The sequence below is a fragment of the Oncorhynchus tshawytscha genome, linkage group LG28 (assembly GCF_018296145.1).
Source record: "Oncorhynchus tshawytscha isolate Ot180627B linkage group LG28, Otsh_v2.0, whole genome shotgun sequence".
Classification (NCBI taxonomy): Eukaryota; Metazoa; Chordata; class Actinopteri; order Salmoniformes; family Salmonidae; genus Oncorhynchus; species Oncorhynchus tshawytscha.
Window position 1 is genome coordinate 35,700,166 of NC_056456.1, and position 23,039 is coordinate 35,723,204.

General features: G+C 43.2%; 3 protein-coding genes across 6 annotated transcripts; 2 read left to right on the forward strand and 1 right to left on the reverse strand.

The window, feature by feature from the left end:
* The first annotated feature begins 1,060 nt into the window (after window positions 1-1,060).
* Window positions 1,061-6,688, forward strand: LOC112227208 (gastrula zinc finger protein xFG20-1). Of its 3 annotated transcripts, none has more exons than XM_042307808.1 (7): window positions 1,061-1,141; window positions 1,991-2,193; window positions 2,795-2,896; window positions 2,984-3,079; window positions 3,193-3,303; window positions 3,625-3,751; window positions 3,908-6,688. In XM_042307808.1, exons 1-7 carry the CDS (start codon window positions 1,102-1,104, stop codon window positions 6,436-6,438), a joined length of 3,210 nt encoding a protein of 1,069 aa, XP_042163742.1. In that variant the 5' UTR covers window positions 1,061-1,101; the 3' UTR covers window positions 6,439-6,688. The 3 variants fall into 3 exon arrangements, with proteins under 3 accessions (XP_042163742.1, XP_042163741.1, XP_024247849.1); XM_042307807.1 differs by having other exon boundaries at window positions 1,062-1,141; window positions 3,854-6,688; XM_024392081.2 differs by having other exon boundaries at window positions 1,069-1,301; window positions 3,854-6,688.
* An 867-nt stretch (window positions 6,689-7,555) lies between these two features.
* On the reverse strand, window positions 7,556-15,368 carry zgc:110366 (uncharacterized protein LOC550476 homolog). Of its 2 annotated transcripts, XM_042307811.1 has the most exons (8): window positions 15,172-15,364; window positions 13,644-13,892; window positions 12,725-12,826; window positions 12,521-12,612; window positions 12,028-12,210; window positions 8,640-8,699; window positions 8,137-8,235; window positions 7,556-7,692 (listed from the first exon to the last, which is right to left on the reverse strand). In XM_042307811.1, the coding sequence occupies exons 1-7, from the start codon at window positions 15,242-15,244 to the stop codon at window positions 8,140-8,142; spliced, it is 855 nt and encodes a 284-aa protein (XP_042163745.1). In that variant the 5' UTR covers window positions 15,245-15,364; the 3' UTR covers window positions 7,556-7,692; window positions 8,137-8,139. The 2 variants fall into 2 exon arrangements, with proteins under 2 accessions (XP_042163745.1, XP_042163744.1); XM_042307810.1 differs by lacking the exon at window positions 8,137-8,235 and having other exon boundaries at window positions 15,172-15,368.
* A 49-nt stretch (window positions 15,369-15,417) lies between these two features.
* Window positions 15,418-21,596, forward strand: extl2 (exostosin-like glycosyltransferase 2). The gene is made up of 6 exons (XM_024392083.2): window positions 15,418-15,573; window positions 16,159-16,613; window positions 17,140-17,210; window positions 18,031-18,146; window positions 19,788-20,244; window positions 20,533-21,596. The coding sequence occupies exons 1-5, from the start codon at window positions 15,569-15,571 to the stop codon at window positions 20,185-20,187; spliced, it is 1,047 nt and encodes a 348-aa protein (XP_024247851.1). The 5' UTR covers window positions 15,418-15,568; the 3' UTR covers window positions 20,188-20,244; window positions 20,533-21,596.
* The last annotated feature ends 1,443 nt before the right edge of the window (window positions 21,597-23,039 follow it).

Here is a 23,039-nt window from a genome sequence, read left to right on the forward strand (position 1 = left end):
CTTTAGTTGTTAGACAACATGAGAGCAGTGTTTCTTAATCCTGGTGCTCGGGACCCCAAAGGAGAGCATGTTTTGCTAGGGCATGTTTTGCTAGGGCATGTTTTGCTAGGGCAAAAAAACTCAAATGTGCACCCCTTTTGTGTCCCCAAGACCAGGATCAAGAAACACTGCAGTAGACAGATCAGGGCCACGTTCAAAGGTTCTCTAACGTTGCAGATAGAAATGTCATGAATAGAGCCTACATGATTTCTTGTTCCATGTCAGAGAGGCATGTTTGTTCTATATAACATATCTGAACTGTCCAAACGTGTCCTCCTGAATGCGCCCCAGAGTATGAATGAACATACAGTATCATAATCAAATGTCAATGTCATTGTGGTGTCAAGGTACTTTCGCCGGCAGGTAGCCTAGCGATTAACAGCATTGAGCCAGTAATTGAACGGTTGCTGGTTTGAGTCCCTGAGCCAACTGTGTGAAAGATCTGTCAATGTGCCCTTGAGCAAGGCACTTAACCTTAATTGATCCTGTAAATTACTAAAAATGTACATTTTAAATCACACTACAGGCCTGAGGCAACTGAAATATATAATTTCTTTAGTTACCTTGTTTACACTGTTCTTTTGTCTTCTGTGGCTGACACTTGTACACGTGGAATTACGAAAGACACAAGATAATGTGTGAATGTCTGTGTGTGACTGGGATAGGTAACTTCTCTGCAGAATCTTTACAATATTGTGTTTTGTGGTTATTGGTCTGAAGAGGTCTTTATTATATTTTTCCCTCATTTAATTAATTATTAACTACATTCATTACTTAATTAACTACATTTATTTATTCTAAAAATGTCAGTGACTAGAAAATTCAGTTTTTTTCTTGTTCCTCTTCTTTGGGATTTTATGACTGTGCAAACCAAACCAGAGACGTTTAGAAACCGTATTCAAATGTAACCTTAAAAATAAAAGGGTTTCTTATTTGAATACCGGAAGTGACGTTTAAAAAAAGAAAGACAGAAGGAAACACATCCACGAACAAAGCTCACATTATTTTTGTTATGTTCTGTTAATTACTGATGGCCCCTTTAAGGATGGAGCAACCTTGGCCATGCGCAGTGTTGTTCTATGTTATTCTGGTACTAACTCGTGTGAGTAAATGTGAAGCTCCAGTTCAATTGCTTGTATTCAGAGTCTTTCTTATTACATAAATAAGTACTAAGTGTTAAGACATTATAATTTTATTTTGAATCCAAGTATACTGGCACTGAAAGCTCGAAATGCGAAAACACCATATCCTGATTGAAGAAGGTATGGTTGCAGTGGCCTTCTCAACATTTCTAGACTAGTTAGCTAGTGTATTGAATTAAAAACGTGAGGGACTGTAGCTAGCTAGCTAGGCAAGCTATTAGACAGTTTAGCCACACGTTGTAAAAGATGTGCCACAAACAAAAACGTAGCTTGTTAGCTGAACGAAGGAATTGCATTTTCACATGGAAATAGCACTTGATTTTCTATGTAATATTGTAGCTCGTTTTCAAGGAATGACATTATATGAAGAAATAAATAATACTTTGCTAAAACGTTGGAAGCTATAGAATAACAAGGATTACTTGTCAGTGTTATCAAAGAGGACATGGCTTTTGTTATCCAACTAACAATGTGTGCCTGTTGTAAGTCCCTCTCTGCCCCTATCATCTCTGTTATCCAACTAACTGAATTTGTGTCTGCTGTAGGTCTCCCTCTCCCATCCAACTAACTTAATTTGTCTGCTGTAGGTCTCCCTCTATCATCTGTTATCCAACTAACTGAATGTGTGTCTGCTGTAGGTCTCCCTCTCCCCCTATCATCTGTTATCCAACTAACTGAATGTATGTCTGCTGTAGGTCTCCCTCTCCCCCTATCATCTGTTATCCAACTAACTGAATGTGTCTGCAGTAGGTCTCCCTCTCCCCCTATCATCTCTGTTATCCAACTAACTGAATTTGTGTCTGCTGTAGGTCTCCCTCTCCCCCTATCATCTCTGCGTCTGTTGGTTCCTCCCCTGCGGCTGGTGTCTGCAGCTCTATGGCAAGTTGTTCAGCAGAGAGATGTAATGGACTACGGGTTGGTGGAGGAGTTTGTCACCACTGTGTTGGAGATAGTTCCTGATATGATGAGTTACAGGGAGAGAGTCCAACTCATCATGGGGCTGCGAGCACAGGTGAGAGATGGTGCTGATGGGTGGAGACGAGGGAGTGGCCAGAATTCTCTCATCTCATTAGTGTGTACACCATAGTACCTTACCATATTCTATTGAGGCATATTTTAAACACAAACCCTTACGGGCAACAGGTAGCCTGGCGGGTTAGGGGCTTTGGGCCAGTAACCGAATCAGCAAGGCAATTAACCCTAAGGGGGTGTCTCAGTGGGATATGCAAAAAAACACATTTCCATTTCACACTTGTACAGGTTACCCTCTTGTACAGTGGAACAGGACTATATACACACACCCTAATAATAATTATTATAATAATCATTGATGTGCTGCTTTTAGTGTGTATTTATTGGTGATGTGTTGGCTTGTGCAATGAAATTTCCCCTCTGTGGGATGAATAAAGTACTATCTTATTTTAGCAAAATGTTTTTGGCAATAAAAACGACTTTCTTATTGGACACATTCTTATGGGTCCCTCCCTGTTTCAGCCCATTTGCTTCCTAGTGAATACACTCCCGATGTCAATATACTGTTTCTATTTTTGTTGGCCCACACACCAGTCCAATTTGTTATGAATGCAATTAAAATTGAACTTTTACTCATTCAGCTGGTTCTGGAGTTGTGTCGCTCTGATCACCTAGCCAACCCTGAGACCATCCAGCCACATCTGAACAGGATGAAGACGTGTATCATCACTCATCGGGACAAGGTTAGTACTACCCAGTAACAGATCAAGACTTGTAACGCTGCTACTTAGTTGAATTTATTATGACTGAGCTATCCATACTTGCTGTAGATTTCTGATCCAGAGGTGGAAGCGTCAGAATCAAACTTCCTGAAGCTGATTCAAACTCTGCTGGAAGACCCAGTCAAGAAAGAACACTTCTTTCAGGTCATTGTTGTAACTTAAAGCTCCTTATAACTAAGGGCCGATTTATTTTACGAGGCAGGTGTAAATAATTCTGTAAATCAGAAAGTACTGAATATCCTCTACTTGTTTCTTAGAATATTTTTCCTGAGGAATTTGGCCCCAAGTATAACTCAGCACTGCAGACTCTGGTGTGGGAGTTCCTCTCCAGGCTGGAGAAGCTGCTTCCAGCACCAACCCTTCAACAGGTACCATGCTAACATCTTATTACCTTCATCGGGTACCATGCTAACATCTTATATTACCTTCATCAGGGACCAAGCTAAAATCTTATTACCTTCATCGGGGACCATGCTAACATCTTATTGCCTTCATCGGGGACCATGCTAACATCTTATTGCCTTCATCGGGGACCATGCTAACATCTTATTGCCTTCATCGGGGACCATGCTAACATCTTTTTACCTTCATCAGCATACTGTCATACATGTTGTTTAACAATTGCATATGTTATAATACAAAATGGATACATTGGTCTTTTTAAAAGCCATTCTCTCTCTTCCCATTAGACGGCTTCTTGGTTCCTACCTGACCCCTCTGTCCTGGAGGAGTGTGTGCAGTGTGTATCCCGCCCTCAGCCTTTGAAGGCCCTTCTCCAGCACCACAACACCACATGTGGACATGTAGACACCAATGGTAGGAGAAATAGACTTTGGACAGGAAATAATGTTATCAGAAAGCCTATAACATTTCCATGTTTGGTTTTAATATGGACTTTTCTTCTTCAACTGTCTCTAGCTCTGTCTTCCGGTGACAATCAGATCCTCGCTTCAATGTCTCTCTCTTCCTTAGTGATAGATGAAGCCTTCAATGACCAAGCTGACCCAGAGGTCCAATCAGAACCTGAGCAGGAATGTATGAGCCCTGTCTCATCTGACAATGAGCCAAAGATGGCCTCTTTGTTGGAAAACATGGAGAGTGAACTGTTGCCTTTGAATAAAGAGGTGAAGCCTGCTTTTTTGGAGGTAGCGTGTAGACACAAGAAAACAACAGCGAAAAACAATACATCTTTTCACCACCTTCACACTGACAGTGGGCTGAAAATCCAAGGAAAAGCCCACAGCAGCCAAGAAGAAGTGCAGGACATTTCTAGTTTATCTACTTCCTGTCGGCTCCATCAGCCCAAAGTGCTGCTACACAGACTTGACATTACTGATATGCTGTTACCTATGACGGAGGTCTCTTCAACACCGAGGAGAGAGAGGCTTCAGATTGACAAAGTAGGATCCCAAGGACAGAGAAGAGGACAGGTCATATCACAAAAGAGTGAGAGGAATATCAATGAAGAGCCCTCTGATGGTCAACCTCAGTATTCTCTGGCCCCTGACCCATCCCTTACCACAGGGCAGCCTAAAAGAAGCAAGCGTGTCAAAATATGCTCCTTGTGTGGAAAGACTTTCAGCGAAGCAAAGGATTTGACGGCACACATGAGATGTCACAATGAGCAGAGCCCTTCCAAGTGCACCCAGTGTGGACAAGACTTTGAACACCATGAGGACTTACAGAAACATCAGCAGAATGTGTGTGAGGCGGCAGCTCAACCAGAAGAGGACAACATGTCTACGGCATCTTTTAAGGAGGATAACATGTGTATGACATCTGTGGAGGATGATTGGACAGAGATATCCCACCCACATGACACTTTACCTCAGAACAAAAGAGGTCCCTATGTTCATCACACTCCAAAAGCCTTCCAGCCTTCCAAAGCCAGACAAATATGCCATGTGTGTCACAAGACTCTTTGTAATGTATTTATGCTGAGAAGGCACCTGAAATCTGTTCATGGTCTGCTCCCCTACAAGTGCTACAACTGTGAGGCAAGTTTTGGGAATAATCCTAGTTTGAAGAAACACGTAAAAGAGTGCTTGAAGACGAAGAAACGCCACCTGTGCTCTCTGTGCGGTGTGACCTTTGAGCCAAATGAGTGTTCGGAGGGGAACCAACAGCAGTTCGTAGAAAATAGTACAGCGATACCCCAGAATGCAACAGCCTTCAGTGCTCTGCCCTTCAGTGCTCTGATACAGTCCTCCAGTAATTACAGAACATGTCTTCTGTGTAATGAAACTTTCGATACTGCAGCGAACTTGAGAATACACCTAAAATGTCAACATGATGTACATCCTTACCCATGCATCAATTGTGGGGAAAGTTTCCCAAGCATATCGGATCTGCGGATACACAAGTGTTCAGGTCAAAACATTCCAGACTCCAGAAAGTGTCCGGGGTGCAGGAATAGGACATCTCAATCCACACCGCAGCAGTTAAAGACAAGTCAGGAAGTGAACCTTCGACACCAGACAGATAGGCCACTAGTTTCGGCAGAAAACGAGATGGCGATCCCGCAGTCCTGCAACACAGATGTTGACTACTCAAATGACTTGCAGCAATGCAAGCCAAAGGAGTGTGAGATTAACTTTCAGAGAGGACAGCAAGACTGGAGTGAGGCAGTTTATCCAAACCAGCATCCAGAGGAGGTTGATCCAGCACACAGAAGCAGTTGTCTGGTTCCAAGGGAGGATGGGACAGAGATTCCCCACAGCCATCGCACGTCACCCGAGAACCCAACAACTTCCAAAGCTCCTCCCACTGGTGTGATTTTAAATTCTAGAACATGTCTGGTGTGCTATAAGACATTCTTTAACAGAGCAAGCTTGCTTCAACATCGGAGACGTCACTCACAGGGTCAGGGACCCCACACATGCGCCATATGTTCAAGGAGCTTTGGTCGAGCTTTCGATTTGACAAGACATCAGGCCAGGAAAACAGGTTGTGGGTCAATGCACCGTAATCTCGTTGTACATGAGAATACTCCTACCGAAGTTAAACCGGTCTTCTCTTGCCCCCATTGTCAAGAATGGTTCACGAGCGAAAATAAACTGGAGACACACATGCTATGTCACACAGGGGAAGGGTTCACATGTAGATTTTGCGGCAAGATGTTTGCTAAACAATATAAATTATATATCCATGTTCGTTCGCATATTGACAGACCTCATCTATGTGATGCATGTGGTAAGGATTTCAGAACTAAGTATGCATTGAAAGTACACACACGTGTACACACGGGAGAACGACCGTTCTCTTGCCCAGATTGTGGCAAAAGATGTTCTTCGAAGGGTAATCTGAAGGCCCATCAACAGAGTCATACAGGAGAACGTCCATTTGCGTGCCCTCTCTGTAAAGTACGCTGTCGCATTAAGTCGCAACTAAAAGTACACATTTTAACTCACACGGGGGAGAGGCCTCATAAGTGTTTGGCTTGTGGGAAGACTTTTCAATTGAAACTTTTGTTGAGAAAACATCAGTTAGCTTCATGTTCTTAGTTGTCTTTGACTCCCTTTTTTTTTTGATTTCCAGGATGTACACGTTTTTAAATGTTCGTCAAGATTCTCCACATTACTAGCTCGTAACTAGGTGTAGGTTCTAATCCAGACTGTAGCCTTCACCTTTTGAATGTACATGTCAAATATGGAGGATTTTTTTTTTTCACTAAGAATTGAGTAGCAAAGCAGCCCATTGTGAAAATCCTTTATAAAGTGGCAAAAATGAAAATAAACGATGCAATTATTACGAGTGGCGGTTGTTTACCCCCAAGTGTTTCAGCTGATCTTATTCAAAGAGCACCATGGTATACCCAGCTATGTTTAGCTATAACGTTTTTACCCCATATGAGCATCCAATATATAGTTTTCTTTAAGTTCAGGATGTTTTTGTTCACTTACACCCCAAGAAAAATAATCCATGCAGTGTTCATGATTTTATAATGCCCTTCTGGTTCAAATTCTGAATGTTTCTCAAGAGTATAGATTAAAATAAAAATGTAATCATTGCAGGACATATTACGGTACCTTGAGAATAAAATTATTATAAAAGCAAACTGAAATTGAGATGAATAAAACCGCATTTGAGCAGAACTCAGTGTTCCTCTGTCTTTTTAAAATGTATTTAACCGACGACATGATCTGTTAATTACAATTAATATCCTGGAGGAAGGATCCTTTTTTTACAATTAAAATAATCTTAACCTTGATATTCCCAGAAAGAAGTCTGTTCCAGACTATTTAGTTTACTTTGCTCCAGTTTAGCATTAGCAATAGTTGAGTACAAAAATAGCATTGATCTAAGAAGCATAGCCTCCCTAAAATGCTTTAAGGACCAGTGGATTAAGGCAATGTTGTGTCTAGGCATACAGTAATGGCTGATTTTATATAAAATCAATGATAAGTATCCTACCAGTCACATCAACTAGGAGGATAGGCACTAAGGCAGTTGGGTGAGGCTAGCAGCAACTATGGTTTCACAATTCTGGATGAAGCACCGGAGCTACAAGCATTTCGCTACACTCGCATTAACATCTGCTAACCATGTGTATGTGACAAAATAAAATTTGATTTTGAGTCACCCACCATTCCTATTCACAGCCATAAACACACACAGATCTCATCTCTAAAAGTGTTGTATTTTATTTAAGATGATAATCCTTTCCAGAGTGGCCAGCTGAGATGAATAAGCTTCATGTCACTGTGGAGTCTCCTGACACGATCCACGTCCTCAACTGAGAGGGAGAACCCAAAGACCTGAGGAGGAGACACTTGTGAGTGACATCACTCTCAGAGAAAACAGTCCTCCCCAGATCTCAATGGTATTTTAAATTGAGGCACGGCCATTCATTGTCTGCTTAGTTACCTCTTAACTAAGCAGCCATTCACGTACATGCACACCAACTAAAAGCAAGCCAAGATATAGGGGCAGCCAAATATACACACGAAATCAGATGAAAGGGTTTGTGAAACAAAAGGAGAAAAGCGAATACGTTGTATGCAAATATGATTCATGATAATCAAAGATCGGGGATACATTTTGTAGGGTGGAAGACTGCAAGCCAGGGAAAAAGACCAGAAAGGAAGAGTGGGAATGATTTAGTTACTAAATAAAGTTAGAATAGTAAAGAGCTGAAGCTCTGCTATCCATAGAGGCGAGGCATGCTTGTGAGAAGCAGTGATGGTGAACACATGCTGCACCTGTCACTCCACACATGTGGGATCCCAGCTGACATGTCTCCCATCATGCAACTTGCCCAATGCCTCCATGTCTTTCCCCTCCAGTTGGAACCCAAAGACCTAGGAGTGGGAGGAGCCAGGACCAGCAGGGGGGGAAAGGTGGAGGGGTGGAAGTTGAGAGGGCAAACATGGTGGTTTGATAGAGATGACACGTCCTTTTAGCTGGGGGCAGGACTCTGGACAGGATCCATTCTTGAGCTTGTGATGATCATTTGACATTGAGTCTTAAAGTAACAGTACACCCAAATGTCCCTTTTCAGCCTTCACAGACTCACGTTGGCATTGATTACCCCAAAACAATGGGGTTCTCTTAGAGCCTATTTCAACTCAGTTGGGTGATTTGGGTGAACTGTCTTTTTAATATTAGATTGAGCTAGATCTACTTCAACACATGCTCAAACAGAACTCCAGTAAAACATGCACACAATTCCCTTCTTCTGTCTTGTAAAAAAAATCCAACTCACTTGACAGTTTTCCAGGATCCTCTCGTTTTGGGTGGACTTGGGAATGGTGACAACTCCATTCTGAGAGGGAAAGGGGACAAAGCACACCATTAAATAAAGATTTGCATTTTCAGTGTCTTAATGTAAGTGTATAATTATGACAGTGTAATAAGGAATATATTTTTCATAAGAATGAGTAACTGTATGGAACTTTGAAAAGTAATCAACACTCTCAAACATCCCCGTTACCAATCATATCCAGCCTGAGCAATGAATCAAACAGAGCAGCTGCATCTGCAAACGTATGTTTCTGCAACCCCACTTTTTTTACTAGAAAAGTATCATGATCCATTGGGTAATTTGTCATTTTCAGTGATTATAAATATTTTTGAGCAAATTTTTATTTAAAAAAATATATGTCCACGGACGACACTACACACTGCCCTCGCCCACCTGTAGAAGAGGAATGCATATGTGAGAATGCTGTTCATCGACTACAGCTCGGCTTTCAATACCATAGTGCCCTCTAGACTCACGGCCCTGGGACTGAACTCCTCCCTATGCAACTGGGGTCCTGGACTTCCTGACGGGCCACCCAGGTGGTGAAGGTAGGCAACCATGGGGCACTCTATTCAAAACATTGACATCAGCAAACCGCTCACCCACACAACGCTATAAACGGGGTCTGTGGTTGTAAGGCCGGTTGGATGTACTACTAAATTCTCCAAAAAAAAAACATTGGAGGCAGCTTATGGTAAATAAATGAACACTCAATTCTCTGGACACAGCTCAATCAATCAAATTTATTTATAAAGCCCTTATATCAGCTGATGTCACAAAGTGCTGTATAGAAACCCAGCCTAAAACTCCAAACAGAAAGCAATGCAGGTGTAGAAGCACGGTGGCTAGGAAAAACTCCCTAGAAAGGCCAGAACCTAGGAAGAAACCAGGCTATGAGGGGTGACCAGTCCTCTTCTGGCTGTGCCTGGTAGACATTCCTGCAGATTGCACGCTCCCTCTCAAAACTTGAGACATCTGTGGCATTGTGTTGTATGACAACTTCACATTTTAGAGTGGCCTTATTGTCCCCAGCACAATGTGTACCTGTGTAATGACCATACTGTTTAATCAGCATATTGATATGCCACACCTGTCAGGTAAATGGATTATCTTGGCAAAGAGAAATATGTTTTTTCTGCATATGGAACATTTCTGGGATCTTTTATTTCAGCTCGTGGAACATGGGACCAACACTTTACATGTTGAGTTTATGTTTTTGTTCAGTGTAACTGATGGGATACACAAGCTACATTCCTTGCCAAATGAGGCCTCCAAATGGACTGGTTGATTGAACATGGAGGTTCCAAACTGAAAATATGCTAAAACAGTTTGCTAAAGACATACATATTTTCATCAGAATCATTAAGCCTGGGCCTACTCACCAAGCAGATGATTTTGTGGCTGTAATTCATCACCATGCGGTATTCAAATGTGGAATTGTCCATTTAGAAAGAACAGACAGGAAACTAAATCAAACATCTGTATACTGAAAAGAAGACTGATTGTGGTTTATAACCAAAATCATTTTTGTTTTATTTCAACTCGCCAAATTGAGCCCTCCTGTATTCTCTTCAAGAATAACTGTTTTAGACCTGAGATGCTACTTCACACTGGCAACTTTTTATATATTGGGAAAATATTCTGTTCCATTTTGTTATATTACATCATGATTTTTTTTACTATAAAATAGGTATGTCTTGACTGTGATAAGGGATAAGAGCGTCTTGTCTGTTAAATAAACAAAACTATGCCATTAAACAGCCATAGGTTTCTACAAGGGCCACCGCTGAGGATACTGCCTTTATTGAGATTCTGTTCCACCATATAATGTAACCAGTTGATATTACGCTTGAATAAATCAATATTAAATTACTATTTTTATTTTATTGGCAATAATTATGGACAATTTAGCAATTAGGATTTGTTATATATCGTTGTCCCCCGGTGTGTAGCTAGCTAAAATTGGCCCTTTCCTAAATTAGCCATTGATGGAGATCGGAATTTGGCCTTGTGGTTTTACTTAATTCTCAGTGTTGGCCAAAGACAGGCACACTTGATTCAACTTGTCAACTAATCATCAAGCCCTCAATGAGTTGAATGAGGTATGTTTGTCAAGGGCTATAACAAAACTGTGTACTGTTGGGGGGTACTGGAGGACCAGGGTTGGGCTGTTATGGCTACTGGAGGACCAGGGATGGGCTGTTATGGCTACTGGAAGCCCAGGGATGGGCTGTTATGGCTACTGGAGGACCAGGGTTGGGCTGTTGTGGCTACTGGAGGACCAGGGTTGGGCTGTTGTGGCTACTGGAGGACCAGGGTTGGGCTGTTGTGGCTACTGGAGGACCAGGGTTGGGCTGTTGTGGCTACTGGAGGACCAGGGTTGGGCTGTTGTGGCTACTGGAGGACCAGGGTTGGGCTGTTGTGGCTACTGGAGGACCAGGGTTGGGCTGTTGTGGCTACTGGAGGACCAGGGTTGGGCTGTTGTGGCTACTGGAGGACCAGGGTTGGGCTGTTATGGCTACTGGAGGACCAGGGTTGGGCTGTTATGGCTACTGGAGGACCAGGGTTGGGCTGTTATGGCTACTGGAGGACCAGGGATGGGCTGTTATGGCTACTGGAAGCCCAGGGATGGGCTGTTATGGCTACTGGAGGACCAGGGATGGGCTGTTGGGGCTACTGGAGGACCAGGGTTGGGCTGTTGGGGCTACTGGAGGACCAGGGTTGGGCTGTTGGGGCTACTGGAGGACCAGGGTTGGGCTGCTGGGGCTACTGGAGGACCAGGGTTGGGCTGCTGGGGCTACTGGAGGACCAGGGTTGGGCTGCTGGGGCTACTTACTGGAGGACCAGGGTTGGGCTGCTGGGGCTACTGGAGGACCAGGGTTGGGCTGTTGGGGCTACTGGAGGACCAGGGTTGGGCTGTTGGGGCTACTGGAGGACCAGGGTTTGTGAAACACTGCGTCTAGGTCATGTAACTGTCTGTTACATGCAATGCGCGTTGTGGACTTCACTAGACAGAGGTTGCTATCAGGTTTTGTGATAAAACAAAAACTGTGGTTGAATTTATTCTGCCACTGTCTTATTGTCTCGGCCTTGAGGTCTATATATCACGGTCGCAAGGCATATGAACGAACAGGTAATAGAGCAAATGACGCAATTATCAAAACACACAGCTTGTAATATGGCTTTTTTATGGCTTGGCTTCCCCAGTGATTTTACCCACGCACTGACACTGAATTCCCCTGATATCATATTGGTATTGTGTGTAGATCAGTGACACAATCTTAATGTAATAAATGTTGAATTCAGGCTGTAACCCACTGTAGGTAGGCATCAGGAGAGATGGGGGTACCTGTACGCTCCACCGGATGCAGATCTGAGATGGCGTGCGGGCGTACTTGTGTGCCAACTGGAGGATGGTGGGGTGGCTGAGAGCTTGACCCTTGGCCAGGGGGCAATAGCCCTCGAACACGATACCCTCCTGGCGACAGTACTCCACCAGCTCCTCTGGCTGCTGGAACGGGTGGTACTCCACCTGAGAGGTGGGAAAGGGACATCACTCGGTCTGTCCTTTCCTGTCGCTTATAACTGGAGGGCCAATGTAGGTAATAAGTCATGTCCCACAGACACACTGGCCGCATTTCCATTCCAAATATCAATCGCCTACCCTCTGCCCTCATTCAGTCCCCATCACGGATCTAAGATGACTAGGTGGTTACTGGACAGGAAGCTACAACTCGTTTTATCCATGTTGCAATCACCCATCCAGTCCCTTCAGATCCTTCAGGGACTGAACTAGGCCAGGAAAGACTGTGGAATGAAACGCAGCCCAATGCATCACTCACCTGGTTGACGTGAGGCACCACACTACAGTCCTCCTTCAGCTCCTTCAGGTGGGAGACGAGGAAGTTACTCACGCCGATGGCACGACACACGCCTGCCCCGCGTTCACCGAGACAGAAACAGAGGGCTCTAGATAAGAGACCTATGCAGAATCATATAGTCTTATAGCACAGTGTGTGACTATAAGAAATATTTTTCTGTGTCACCTTCATTATACAGCTCCTCCAAGGCCCTCCAGGTCTCCACCCTGACCTCCCTATTGGACCTTCCTGGGACCATGGCATCTGGCCAGTGCATCAGGTACAAATCTGAGAGAGGGAGAAGGGTGGGGGTGGGGGTGAGAAAGGTTGTGAGAGGGGAGAGTGGAAGAGGGAGAGAGAGAGGGGGGTGGGAAAGGGAGAGACAGAGTGAGCAGGGAGGGAAAGGGAAAAAAGAGGATTGATACAATTAGAGGGAGAGCAAGGAGTCAGTAGACATTCCACCACACCAAGGAGAGGTTGACATTCCACCACACCAAGGAGACGGTAGACATTCCACCACACCAAGGAGAGGTTGACATTCCACCACACCAAGGAGTCGGTTGACATTCCACCACACCAAGGAGACGGTAGACATTCCACCACACCAAGGAGTCGGTTGACATTCCACCACACCAAGGAGTCGATGGACATTCCACCACACCAAGGAGACGGTAGACATTCCACCACACCAAGGAGACGGTAGACATTCCACCACACCAAGGAGAGGTTGACATTCCACCACACCAAGGAGTCGGTGGACATTCCACCACACCAAGGAGACGGTAGACATTCCACCACACCAAGGAGATGGTGGACATTCCACCACACCAAGGAGACGGTAGACATTCCACCAAGGTGGGTGAGAGTAAAAAGAGAGGAAAGCATTTGCTTTTTTATTACCTATAGTGGAAGAGCTTTGGTATGAGTAGGGGGAGATCATCTTGTTGTGGACGTTGTCTCTTGCAAATGAGAACCTTGTTTTCAATTGACCAGGTTCAATAAAGTCTGAATAGGTTTCCCTTATCTATTATTTCAAAAAGGACTGAATACTTTTTATCTATCAGATAAGTAAAAAGTACTCAGACCATATTGTCTTGAGCCTTACCAAGGTATTCCACCCCTAGGCGGGAACACGAGTCGCGGCAGGCCTTTTTGGCAGCGGTATAGCCGTATTCTCCGGGCCACAGTTTGGTTGTAAGCCATAGGTCTTGCCGCGGTACTCCGCTCTCCTGCACGGCTATACTCAGCTGCTCCTCACAGCCGTAACGCTTCGCTGTGTCGATGTGCCGCACGCCACACTCGCGGAGTGCATACAACATGGCGTCATGTGAATACCCGCCGTCATGCGATGTTCCTTGGGAAGAAAGGAAAGATACATCACTTTCCCTGATTTTAGAATTACTGGTATGAATTTCAAACTTTCCCTGATTTTAGAATTACTGGTATGAATTTCAAACTTTCCCTGATTTAGAATTACTGGTATGAATTTCAAACTTTCCCTGATTTAGAATTACTGGTATGAATTTCAAACTTCTTCCTTTCAACGGGGCCATCTCAATAGTCTGAGGTGTTTCACTCTCCTTAGAATCGTCTCCTTCATCTGCACTCCTATAACAACATAAGATGAAAGCAATTTGGAGGATTGGCCTACCAAACCACAGAGCAGAACAATGACAGGGGAATCAGAGAGGATGCTTCTGTGGACTACTGATACTGTGTCTCTTCATTCACACTGATGACTGGTCTACAAAACCTTTTGGTTAGCCACTATTGAGAAGCTACTGATACTGTGTCTCTTCATTCACACTGATGACTGGTCTACAAAACCTTTTGGTTAGCCACTATTGAGAAGCTACTGATACTGATACTGTGTCTCTTCATTCACACTGATGACTGGTCTACAAAACCTTTTGGTTAGCCACTATTGAGAAGCTACTGATACTGATACTGTGTCTCTTCATTCACACTGATGACTGGTCTACAAAACCTTTTGGTTAGCCACTATTGAGAAGCTACTGATACTGTGTCTCTTCATTCACACTGATTACTGATCTACAAAACCTTTTGGTTAGCCACTATTGAGAAGCTACTGATACTGTGTCTCTTCATTCACACTGATTACTGATCTACAAAACCTTTTGGTTAGCCACTATTGAGAAGCTACTGATACTGTGTCTCTTCATTCACACTGATTACTGATCTACAAAACCTTTTGGTTAGCCACTATTGAGAAGCCCACTACTTTCACACTGGTCTGTGGTGTTTTCATGTTCAGTTCAGTTCAAAAGTTCGAGGATGTGTTCTTGATGGAATTCATGCTAGAACAGTCAGTCCTCTATGTAGGCTAGTTTGACACAATGTGGCGATGTTTCAGCAGAAATTCATCCGAGTAATTCCATACGGTGTGTATATATATATATATATATATATATATTAAAGAGAAATGTAAAGGTATTTGCATAAGGTGACGATTTTGCAACAATGTTTACTACTGTGCTCAGGATGAGTCAAACATTGTTGCAAAATCGTCACCTTATGCAAATACCTTTACATTTCTCGTTAAACGGTGGCACGTTATGTAAAATAAAGGAAGCTTTGAACATTATCATCGATTTGTTTGTTTTTTATCTTACCCAGTCCAAGAATTGGAATTTGCAGGCCATTGGAAAGAGAAACTTTGGGACATTTCGTTACAATAGAATTCATGTTTGTTCAACTGTGACTTGTAAAACCAACTAATGCGTTTTATTATATTCAATAGGACGTTTCCAGGGTGCCGCTAGTATCCAATTTTCCAAATACGTCGTAAAACTAAAATCCTTGAGGCGAAAACCCTCGCCATAAAGCAGTACAGGTGTGCGTCATTGTAGTTTTCCTGACTTTCCGGAATTTGCCTACAAATACTTTCCTGCAAGTCTACGTTGCGTCTGCGTAAATCATCAGAACTCTGGGTGGAATGGGAAAAGAGGGAGAAAACAACTAAAGTAGATTCATTAATTGTTTTGGAATGTGCGTTATAAGGATACAACAATGAGGTAGGTAGCTTAGTGTTTTTCCTCACTGTTGTATTGTTAAGTGGCCAAGTCTATTGTAGGCCGAGGTTTGTAACCCATTTTCATTAGGCTACTTTAAAAGTCACTAACGCCGTTAAAGTACAGTTTAATAAAGTTTACTTTTTGATGATGCCATAGCCTAATAGGCCCAATCAAATTAATTTTGCATATGCATGCGCGCAACAATTTGTCGTCGATTATTATCTTGGAGGGTGTTGTGATTGGAATGTCGTGGTTTACAATGTATGCGCTTGACAAATAGTCCATCTTTTTAAAAAGCCTATTCTGTGAAATAGTTTCTTAGTGCCCAAGCCTAGTCTGTAAAATATGGCTCCTCCAATCGACCCCTAGCTCCTGCACCCTAAACACTGAAGGTCTGTGATCTGTGTGGATTAGCAATATGGCGAAAATTCACCCTGACCTATTACAGAGGGCAAGGTAGACCTATTTCCATATTGTTTGTCTATCTAATCATCTCAGATCTCCACAAGTGCATAGGGAGTATGGGCTAGGGGTTGATTTGGGAATCAATATATATGTCCATTGTTGTCTTTCTCCTGAGTGCAGAGTCCTTCTCCGTGGCTGCAAAGGACTTCGGCGGTCCTATCTCGTTGCTCCCATACTACTCCTTCTCTTGGTCGGTGCTGCCTTGACTGCCCTCCTCCCTTCCATCGAGGACTGGGGCCATGTCGGGGCCATGGGAGCCCTTCGCCATAGAGCCACCGCCGGCAGCAATGCCAACGCCATTCCCGGGCGCCACACGGAAGAGGAGGACGCCACCGCATTTACCATAGTCATACAGACGTATAACCGCACCGATGTCCTGCTGAAACTGCTCAACCATTACCAGGCGGTGCCACACCTGCGGCGGGTCATCATCGTGTGGAACAACATTGGGGAGCGGACCCCCCAAGAGCTCTGGGACACCCTGGGGCCCCATCCCATCCCCGTGGTGTTCAAAGAGCAGAGCGTCAACCGCATGCGCAACCGCCTGCAACCATTTGCTGAGATCGATACCGAAGGTGAGGTGTGTGTGTGTGTGTGTGTGTGAGGTGAGTTGAGTTGAGTGAGGTGAGTGAGTGGGTCAGACAGACAGAGATGGCATTAAGGTGGCTTTCCAAAGTGTCTACCTCACTTAGCCGTTCAACCGAAGATAGATACTGACTGTGAGGTGTTGAGCGTGAAAGAGAGACACAGACAGACCAGGGGAGGACCACTAATAATAATGACATCAAACACATTGAGGACGTGGTTTCCATGTGGTTGATACCATTCCATTGACTCCATTCCAGCCATTATTATGGCCGTCCTTTCCTTCAGCAGCCTCCACTGAGACACAGACTGACAGACACACTTTCCTCGTCTCCTTTCCTCGTCTCCTTTCCTCGCCTCCTTTCCTCGTCTCCTTTCCTCATTTCCTTTCCTCGTCTCCTTTACTCAGCTACGTCGCAAAATTGGCAGGTCGAGTATACAGGCACAACAACGCTGTGTATTGGAAGTATTTCATCATTTTAATGGTAATACTCTGTGTTCAACTTCTCTCCTCAGCTGTGTTGATGCTGGATGATGACACGTTGGTCAGCGTTCCAGATATCAGTTTTGCCTTCTCTGTGTGGAAGGTATGTACTTCCAACAATACACATTGAAATCAAATCAAATGTTATTAGTCACGTGCCGAATACAACCTTACAGTGAAATTCTTACTTACAAGCCCCTAACCAACAATGCATTTAAAAAAAATATGAATAGAAACAAAAGTAACAAGTAATTTAAAGAGAAACCGTAAAAACAATAGCGTAACTGTATACAGGGGGGTACCGGTGCAGAGTCGATGTGCGGGGGCACCGATTAGTCGAGGTAATTGAGGTAATATATAAATGTAGAGTTATTAAAGTGACTATGCATAGATAATAACAGAGAGTAGCAGCGGTGTAAAAGGGGGGGGGGCAACGCAAATAGTCTGGGTGGCCATTTGACTAAATGTTCAGGAGTCTTATGGCTTGGGGGTAGAAGCTTTTTAGAAGCCTCTTGGACCTAGACGTGGCACTCCGGTACCGCTTACCATGCGATAGCAGAGAGAACAGTCTATGACTAGGGTGGCTGGAGTCTTTGACATTTTTTAGGCCTTCCTCTGACACCGCCTGGTATAGAGGTTCTGGATGGCAGGAAGCTTGGCCCCTGTGATGTACTGGGCTGTACGCACTACCCTCTGTAGTGCCTTGCGGTCGGAGGCCGAGCAGTTGCCATACCAGGCAGTGATGCAACCATGCTCTCGATCGTGCAGCTGTAGAACCTTTGGAGGATCTGAGGACCCATGCCAAATCTTTTCAGACTCCTGAGGGGAATAGGTTTTGTCATACTCTCTACTACATAATAGCTTATACTGTATTACTATTGGAATGTTCCTCAATGTTGTCCCCTACTCTCATCCTCCAACAGCAATTCCCAGATCAGATAGTTGGATTTGTCCCCCGTAAACACGTTACCACGGTGACGGGGGTCTACAGCTACGGCAGCTTTGAACTCCAGGACCCAGAGATGGGAGGAGGTGACAGGTACAGTGTCTTCAATGTATTCACACTCCTTGACTTTTTCCACATGTTCTTGTGTTGCAGCCTGAATTTAAAATGTATTAAATTGAGATTTTGTGTCACTGCCCTACACACAATAGCCCATATTGTCAAAATGGAATTATGTTTTTAGACATTTTTACTAATTAATTAACGAAAAGCTGAAATATTTTGCATCAGTAAGTATTCAACCCCTTTGTTATGGCAAGCCTAAATAAGTTCAGGAGTAAAAATGTGACTCACTCTGTGTTCAATAATAGTGTTTAACATAATTTTTAATGACTACCTCATCTCTATACCCCACACATACAATTATCTGTAAGGTTCCTCAGTCGAGCAGTGAATTTCAAACACATTCAACCACAAAGACCCTGCCTTGCAGAGAATGGCACCTACCTATTGATATAAAAAGCAGACATTGAATATCCCTTTTGAGCATGGTGAAGTTCTTAATTACACTTTGGATGGTGTACCAATACACCCAGTCAGTACAAATATACAGGTGTCCTTCCTGACTCAGTTGCCGGAGAGGAAATAAACCACTCAGGGATTTCCCCATGAGACCAGTGGTGAATTTTAAAACCGTTAGAGTTTAATAGCTGTGGTAGGGGAAAACTGAGGATGGATAAACATTGTAGTTATTCCACAGTACTAACCTAAATGACCGAACGAAACCTGTACAGAATACAAATATTCCAAAACATGCCTCCTGTTTGCAATAAGGCACTAAAGTAAAACTGCAAAAAATGTGGAAAAGAAATTAACTTTTTGTCCTGAATAGAAAGTGTTTTGTTGGCAAATCCACCACAACACATCACTGAGTACCACCCCATATTTGCAAGCATGGTGGTGGCTGCATCATGTTATGGGTATGCTTGTCATCGGCAAGGACTAGGGAGTTGTTTTATGATAAAAAGAAACAGAATAGAGCTAAGCACAGGTAAAATCCTAGAGGAAAACCTGGTTCAGTCTGCTTTCCACCAGACACTGGGAGACAAATTCACCTTTTGGTAAGGACAATAACCTAAAACACAAGGCCAAATATACACTGGAGTTGCTTACCAAAACTACATTGAATGTTCCTGAGTGGCCTACTGTAGTTAAAGTTTTGATTTAAATCTACGTGAAAGTTTATGGCAAGACTTAAACGGTTGTCTAGCAATGATCAACAACCAATTTGAAAAGGCTTGAAGAATTTTGAAAAGAATAATGGGCAAATATTGTACAATTCAGGTGTGCAAAGTTCTTAGACTGAAAATAAGCACAGTTGTTATCACGGCAAGGTGATTCAGGGGTGTGAATACTTTTTTCAATAAATTAGCAAAAATGTCTAAACATATTTTCACTTCGTCATTATGGGGTATTGGGTGTAGATGGGTGAGAGAGAGAAAATCTATGTAATCCATGTTGAATTCATGCTGTAACACACTAAATCTGGGTCAAGGGGTGTGAATACTTTCTGAAGACACTATAACTGCATAACTATAGACATTTGCCATATCGAGACACTGAAGGCCTAGATGTAGACGTTGTTGCTCTAAATCATGTTCATCTGTGTCTTGCGCCCTGATGCATTTTTTTTTTTAAACAATCTGAATGTGGGCCCTGCTTTCCAAACTGCTGCAGGTACTCCATGGTCCTGATCGGTGCCGCCTTCTTCCACCACCGCTACCTGCAGCTCTTCCAGGAGCAGCCGCCCGAAGTGCACGCCCTGGTGGATGACACGCAGAACTGCGACGACATCGCCGTGAACTTCGTCGTGGCAGCGGAGCTACGGCGAGGTTCTGGGACCATAAAAAGTAGACCCTCTGGCATCTTTGTGAAGCCCGTGGATATGCGCAATCTGGAGAGGGACGCCAGCAGCGGGTACCTAGGCATGTGGCACCGTCCCGAACACCTGCTCCAGCGCTCCTACTGCCTGAACCGGCTGGCACAGATCTACGGCGCAATGCCCCTGAGGTACTCTAACATGATGCTGTGCCAGTTTGGCTTCCCAAGCTATGCCAACCACAAGGGCAGGGGCTGACTGGCACAGGGAGGCACGGACTGGCATTGACAGGTGTCGAACACAGCAGGCATTCAGGTAGGTCAATGTACAGGTGTTGGGATGTGATAGGGCAAGGGGATGAGGATTTGATCAGTGTTTTGGGTGAGGAAACAGAGTAGATTGCATGCCAAGGTTAATGGAATAGAATAGCGGGGTTAATACTGAAGTTAGTATTGTAAAGCTGAATTGAAGTATGCAGGATTGTGTAACACAAAGCGTTAAGAGGAGTAACACTTACTGTAAAATGTGAGGATTTTGCTTGGGTAATGGTTTGATTTTTGGGATACCCTAAAGTAAGGTTCTCATTCTGTTGTCTTTTTGTAGGAGAGCGAAGGGATTCCTTATTATGACCTCATCGGGACTAGATCTCTGAGACGGTGACCTCCAGGGACAAACACTGACAACTCGACAGATGGTCCAACAAGCGGGGCCTAACTAAAGATGGACTCTTTACGTTAATCCTGTTCTTGACAATCTGACAGACAAGATATCAGTATTAAACCAGAGGACTTTTGCTGTTGCCAAAATCATAGGATATTACGTGGCTGTAGATAGATAGACTTTAGGTAAGTGCAATGGCTTGTACTGCCAGCTGATGTCAGCAAAATGCACATTGTACTGTAACTGTTCAAAAGTCCAATTGTACTTTTGCCTTACTTTGTTTCAGTACTTGCACTCCCATGACAGGCTTAACTTGCCAGGTATTCAGATGTGTATTTGATTAAATGATTAAATGTGATGAGAGACACATACACAGGTGCTCATACAATCACAAGACAACTGAGAATATTCCTTTTGATTCTGAGATGCATAGCATTGGAAGGTCAAGTGAACATTTTTTAATTTTATGTTTTATCTCCACTGGTTTAAACATTATTATGATGTCATGACTTGAATAATGGATGCTTTCTGCTCTTGCTCGGCTCAAACTTTGCAGTGTTAAACGGTACTTACTGGAATTATGTGAATGTTACGCTGCCTTTGTTCTGGTGAGAACTGGTGCTGTTTTTGGCGATGGCCTCCCTGACATGACTGTTTCAGGGTGAATATCTACAGGACTTGTAGCAAGTATCCTCTCTCTTTTACCATTTCTGTTGCATTAAGAGCCTGAATGCATTGAAAAAAGGCTGTCCCTTCAAACTGTTTGTCCTTCGATCAGATTTCATATTATCTCCCTTAAAATGGTTTGTCTGCCAAAAAATCTACTATTGTGCATCTCAAACTGAAAAACAATGTTTCTTTTCTACATGACATGTAGACCACTGGAACATTTATTCTCTCATTGATTTGTTGCTTTGTTTGTGATTGTGGCTTTGTTTGCATATGCTGTTGGTAGAGCTTTGTTGCAAATCATTTGTTGCACAGCACACTAAGCCAAAACAATTAAATGGCACCCCAGTATCTCTACCTGCACATTCATTTTCTGCCGATCTACCATTCCAATGTTTAATATCTATATTGTAATTACTTCGCCACCATGGCCTATTTATTGCCTTAACCCCCTTAACTTACCTCATTTGCACTCACTGTATATAGACTTTGTTTTCTTTTGTTCTACTGTATTATTGACTGTATGTTTTGTTTATTCCATGTGTAACTCTGTGTTGTTGTATGTGTCGAATTGCTACTCTTTATCTTGGCCAAGTCGCAGTTGCAAATGAGAACTTGTTCTCAACTAGCCTACCTGGTTAAATATAGGTGTTCTCAACTAGCCTACCTGGTTAAATCAAGGTGTTCTCAACTAGCCTACCTGGTTAAATCAAGGTGTTCTCAACTAGCCTACCAGGTTAAATAAGGTGTTCTCAACTAGCCTACCTGGTTAAATCAAGGTGTTCTCAACTAGCCTACCTGGTTAAATAAAGGTGTTCTCGACTAGCCTACCTGGTTAAATAAAGGTGTTCTCGACTAGCCTACCTGATTTAAATAAAGGTGTTCTCGACTAGCCTACCTGGTTAAATCAAGGTGTTCTCAACTAGCCTACCTGGTTAAATCAAGGTGTTCTCGACTAGCCTACCTGGTTAAATCAAGGTGTTCTCAACTAGCCTACCTGGTTAAATCAAGGTGTTCTCAACTAGCCTACCTGGTTAAATCAAGGTGTTCTCGACTAGCCTACCTGGTTAAATCAAGGTGTTCTCGACTAGCCTACCTGGTTAAATCAAGGTGTTCTCGACTAGCCTACCTGATTAAATAAAGGTGTTCTCGACTAGCCTACCTAGTTAAATCAAGGTGTTCTCGACTAGCCTACCTAGTTAAATAAAGGTGTTCTCAACTAGCCTACCTGGTTAAATAAAGGTGTTCTCAACTAGTCTACCTAGTTAAATAAAGGTGTTCTCAACTAGCCTACCTGGTTAAATAAAGTTGTTCTCAACTAGCCTACCTAGTTAAATAAAGGTGTTCTCAACTAGCCTACCTGGTTAAATAAAGGTGTTCTCAACTAGCCTACCTAGTTAAATAAAGGTGTTCTCAACTAGCCTACCTAGTTAAATAAAGGTGTTCTCAACTAGCCTACCTAGTTAAATAAAGGTGTTCTCAACTAGCCTACCTAGTTAAATAAAGGTGTTCTCAACTAGTCTACCTAGTTAAATAAAGGTGTTCTCAACTAGCCTACCTGGTTAAATAAAGGTGTTCTCAACTAGTCTACCTAGTTAAATAAAGGTGTTCTCAACTAGCCTACCTGGTTAAATAAAGGTGTTCTCAACTAGTCTACCTAGTTAAATAAAGGTGTTCTCAACTAGCCTACCTAGTTAAATAAAGGTGTTCTCAACTAGCCTACCTGGTTAAATAAAGGTGTTCTCAACTAGTCTACCTAGTTAAATAAAGGTGTTCTCAAC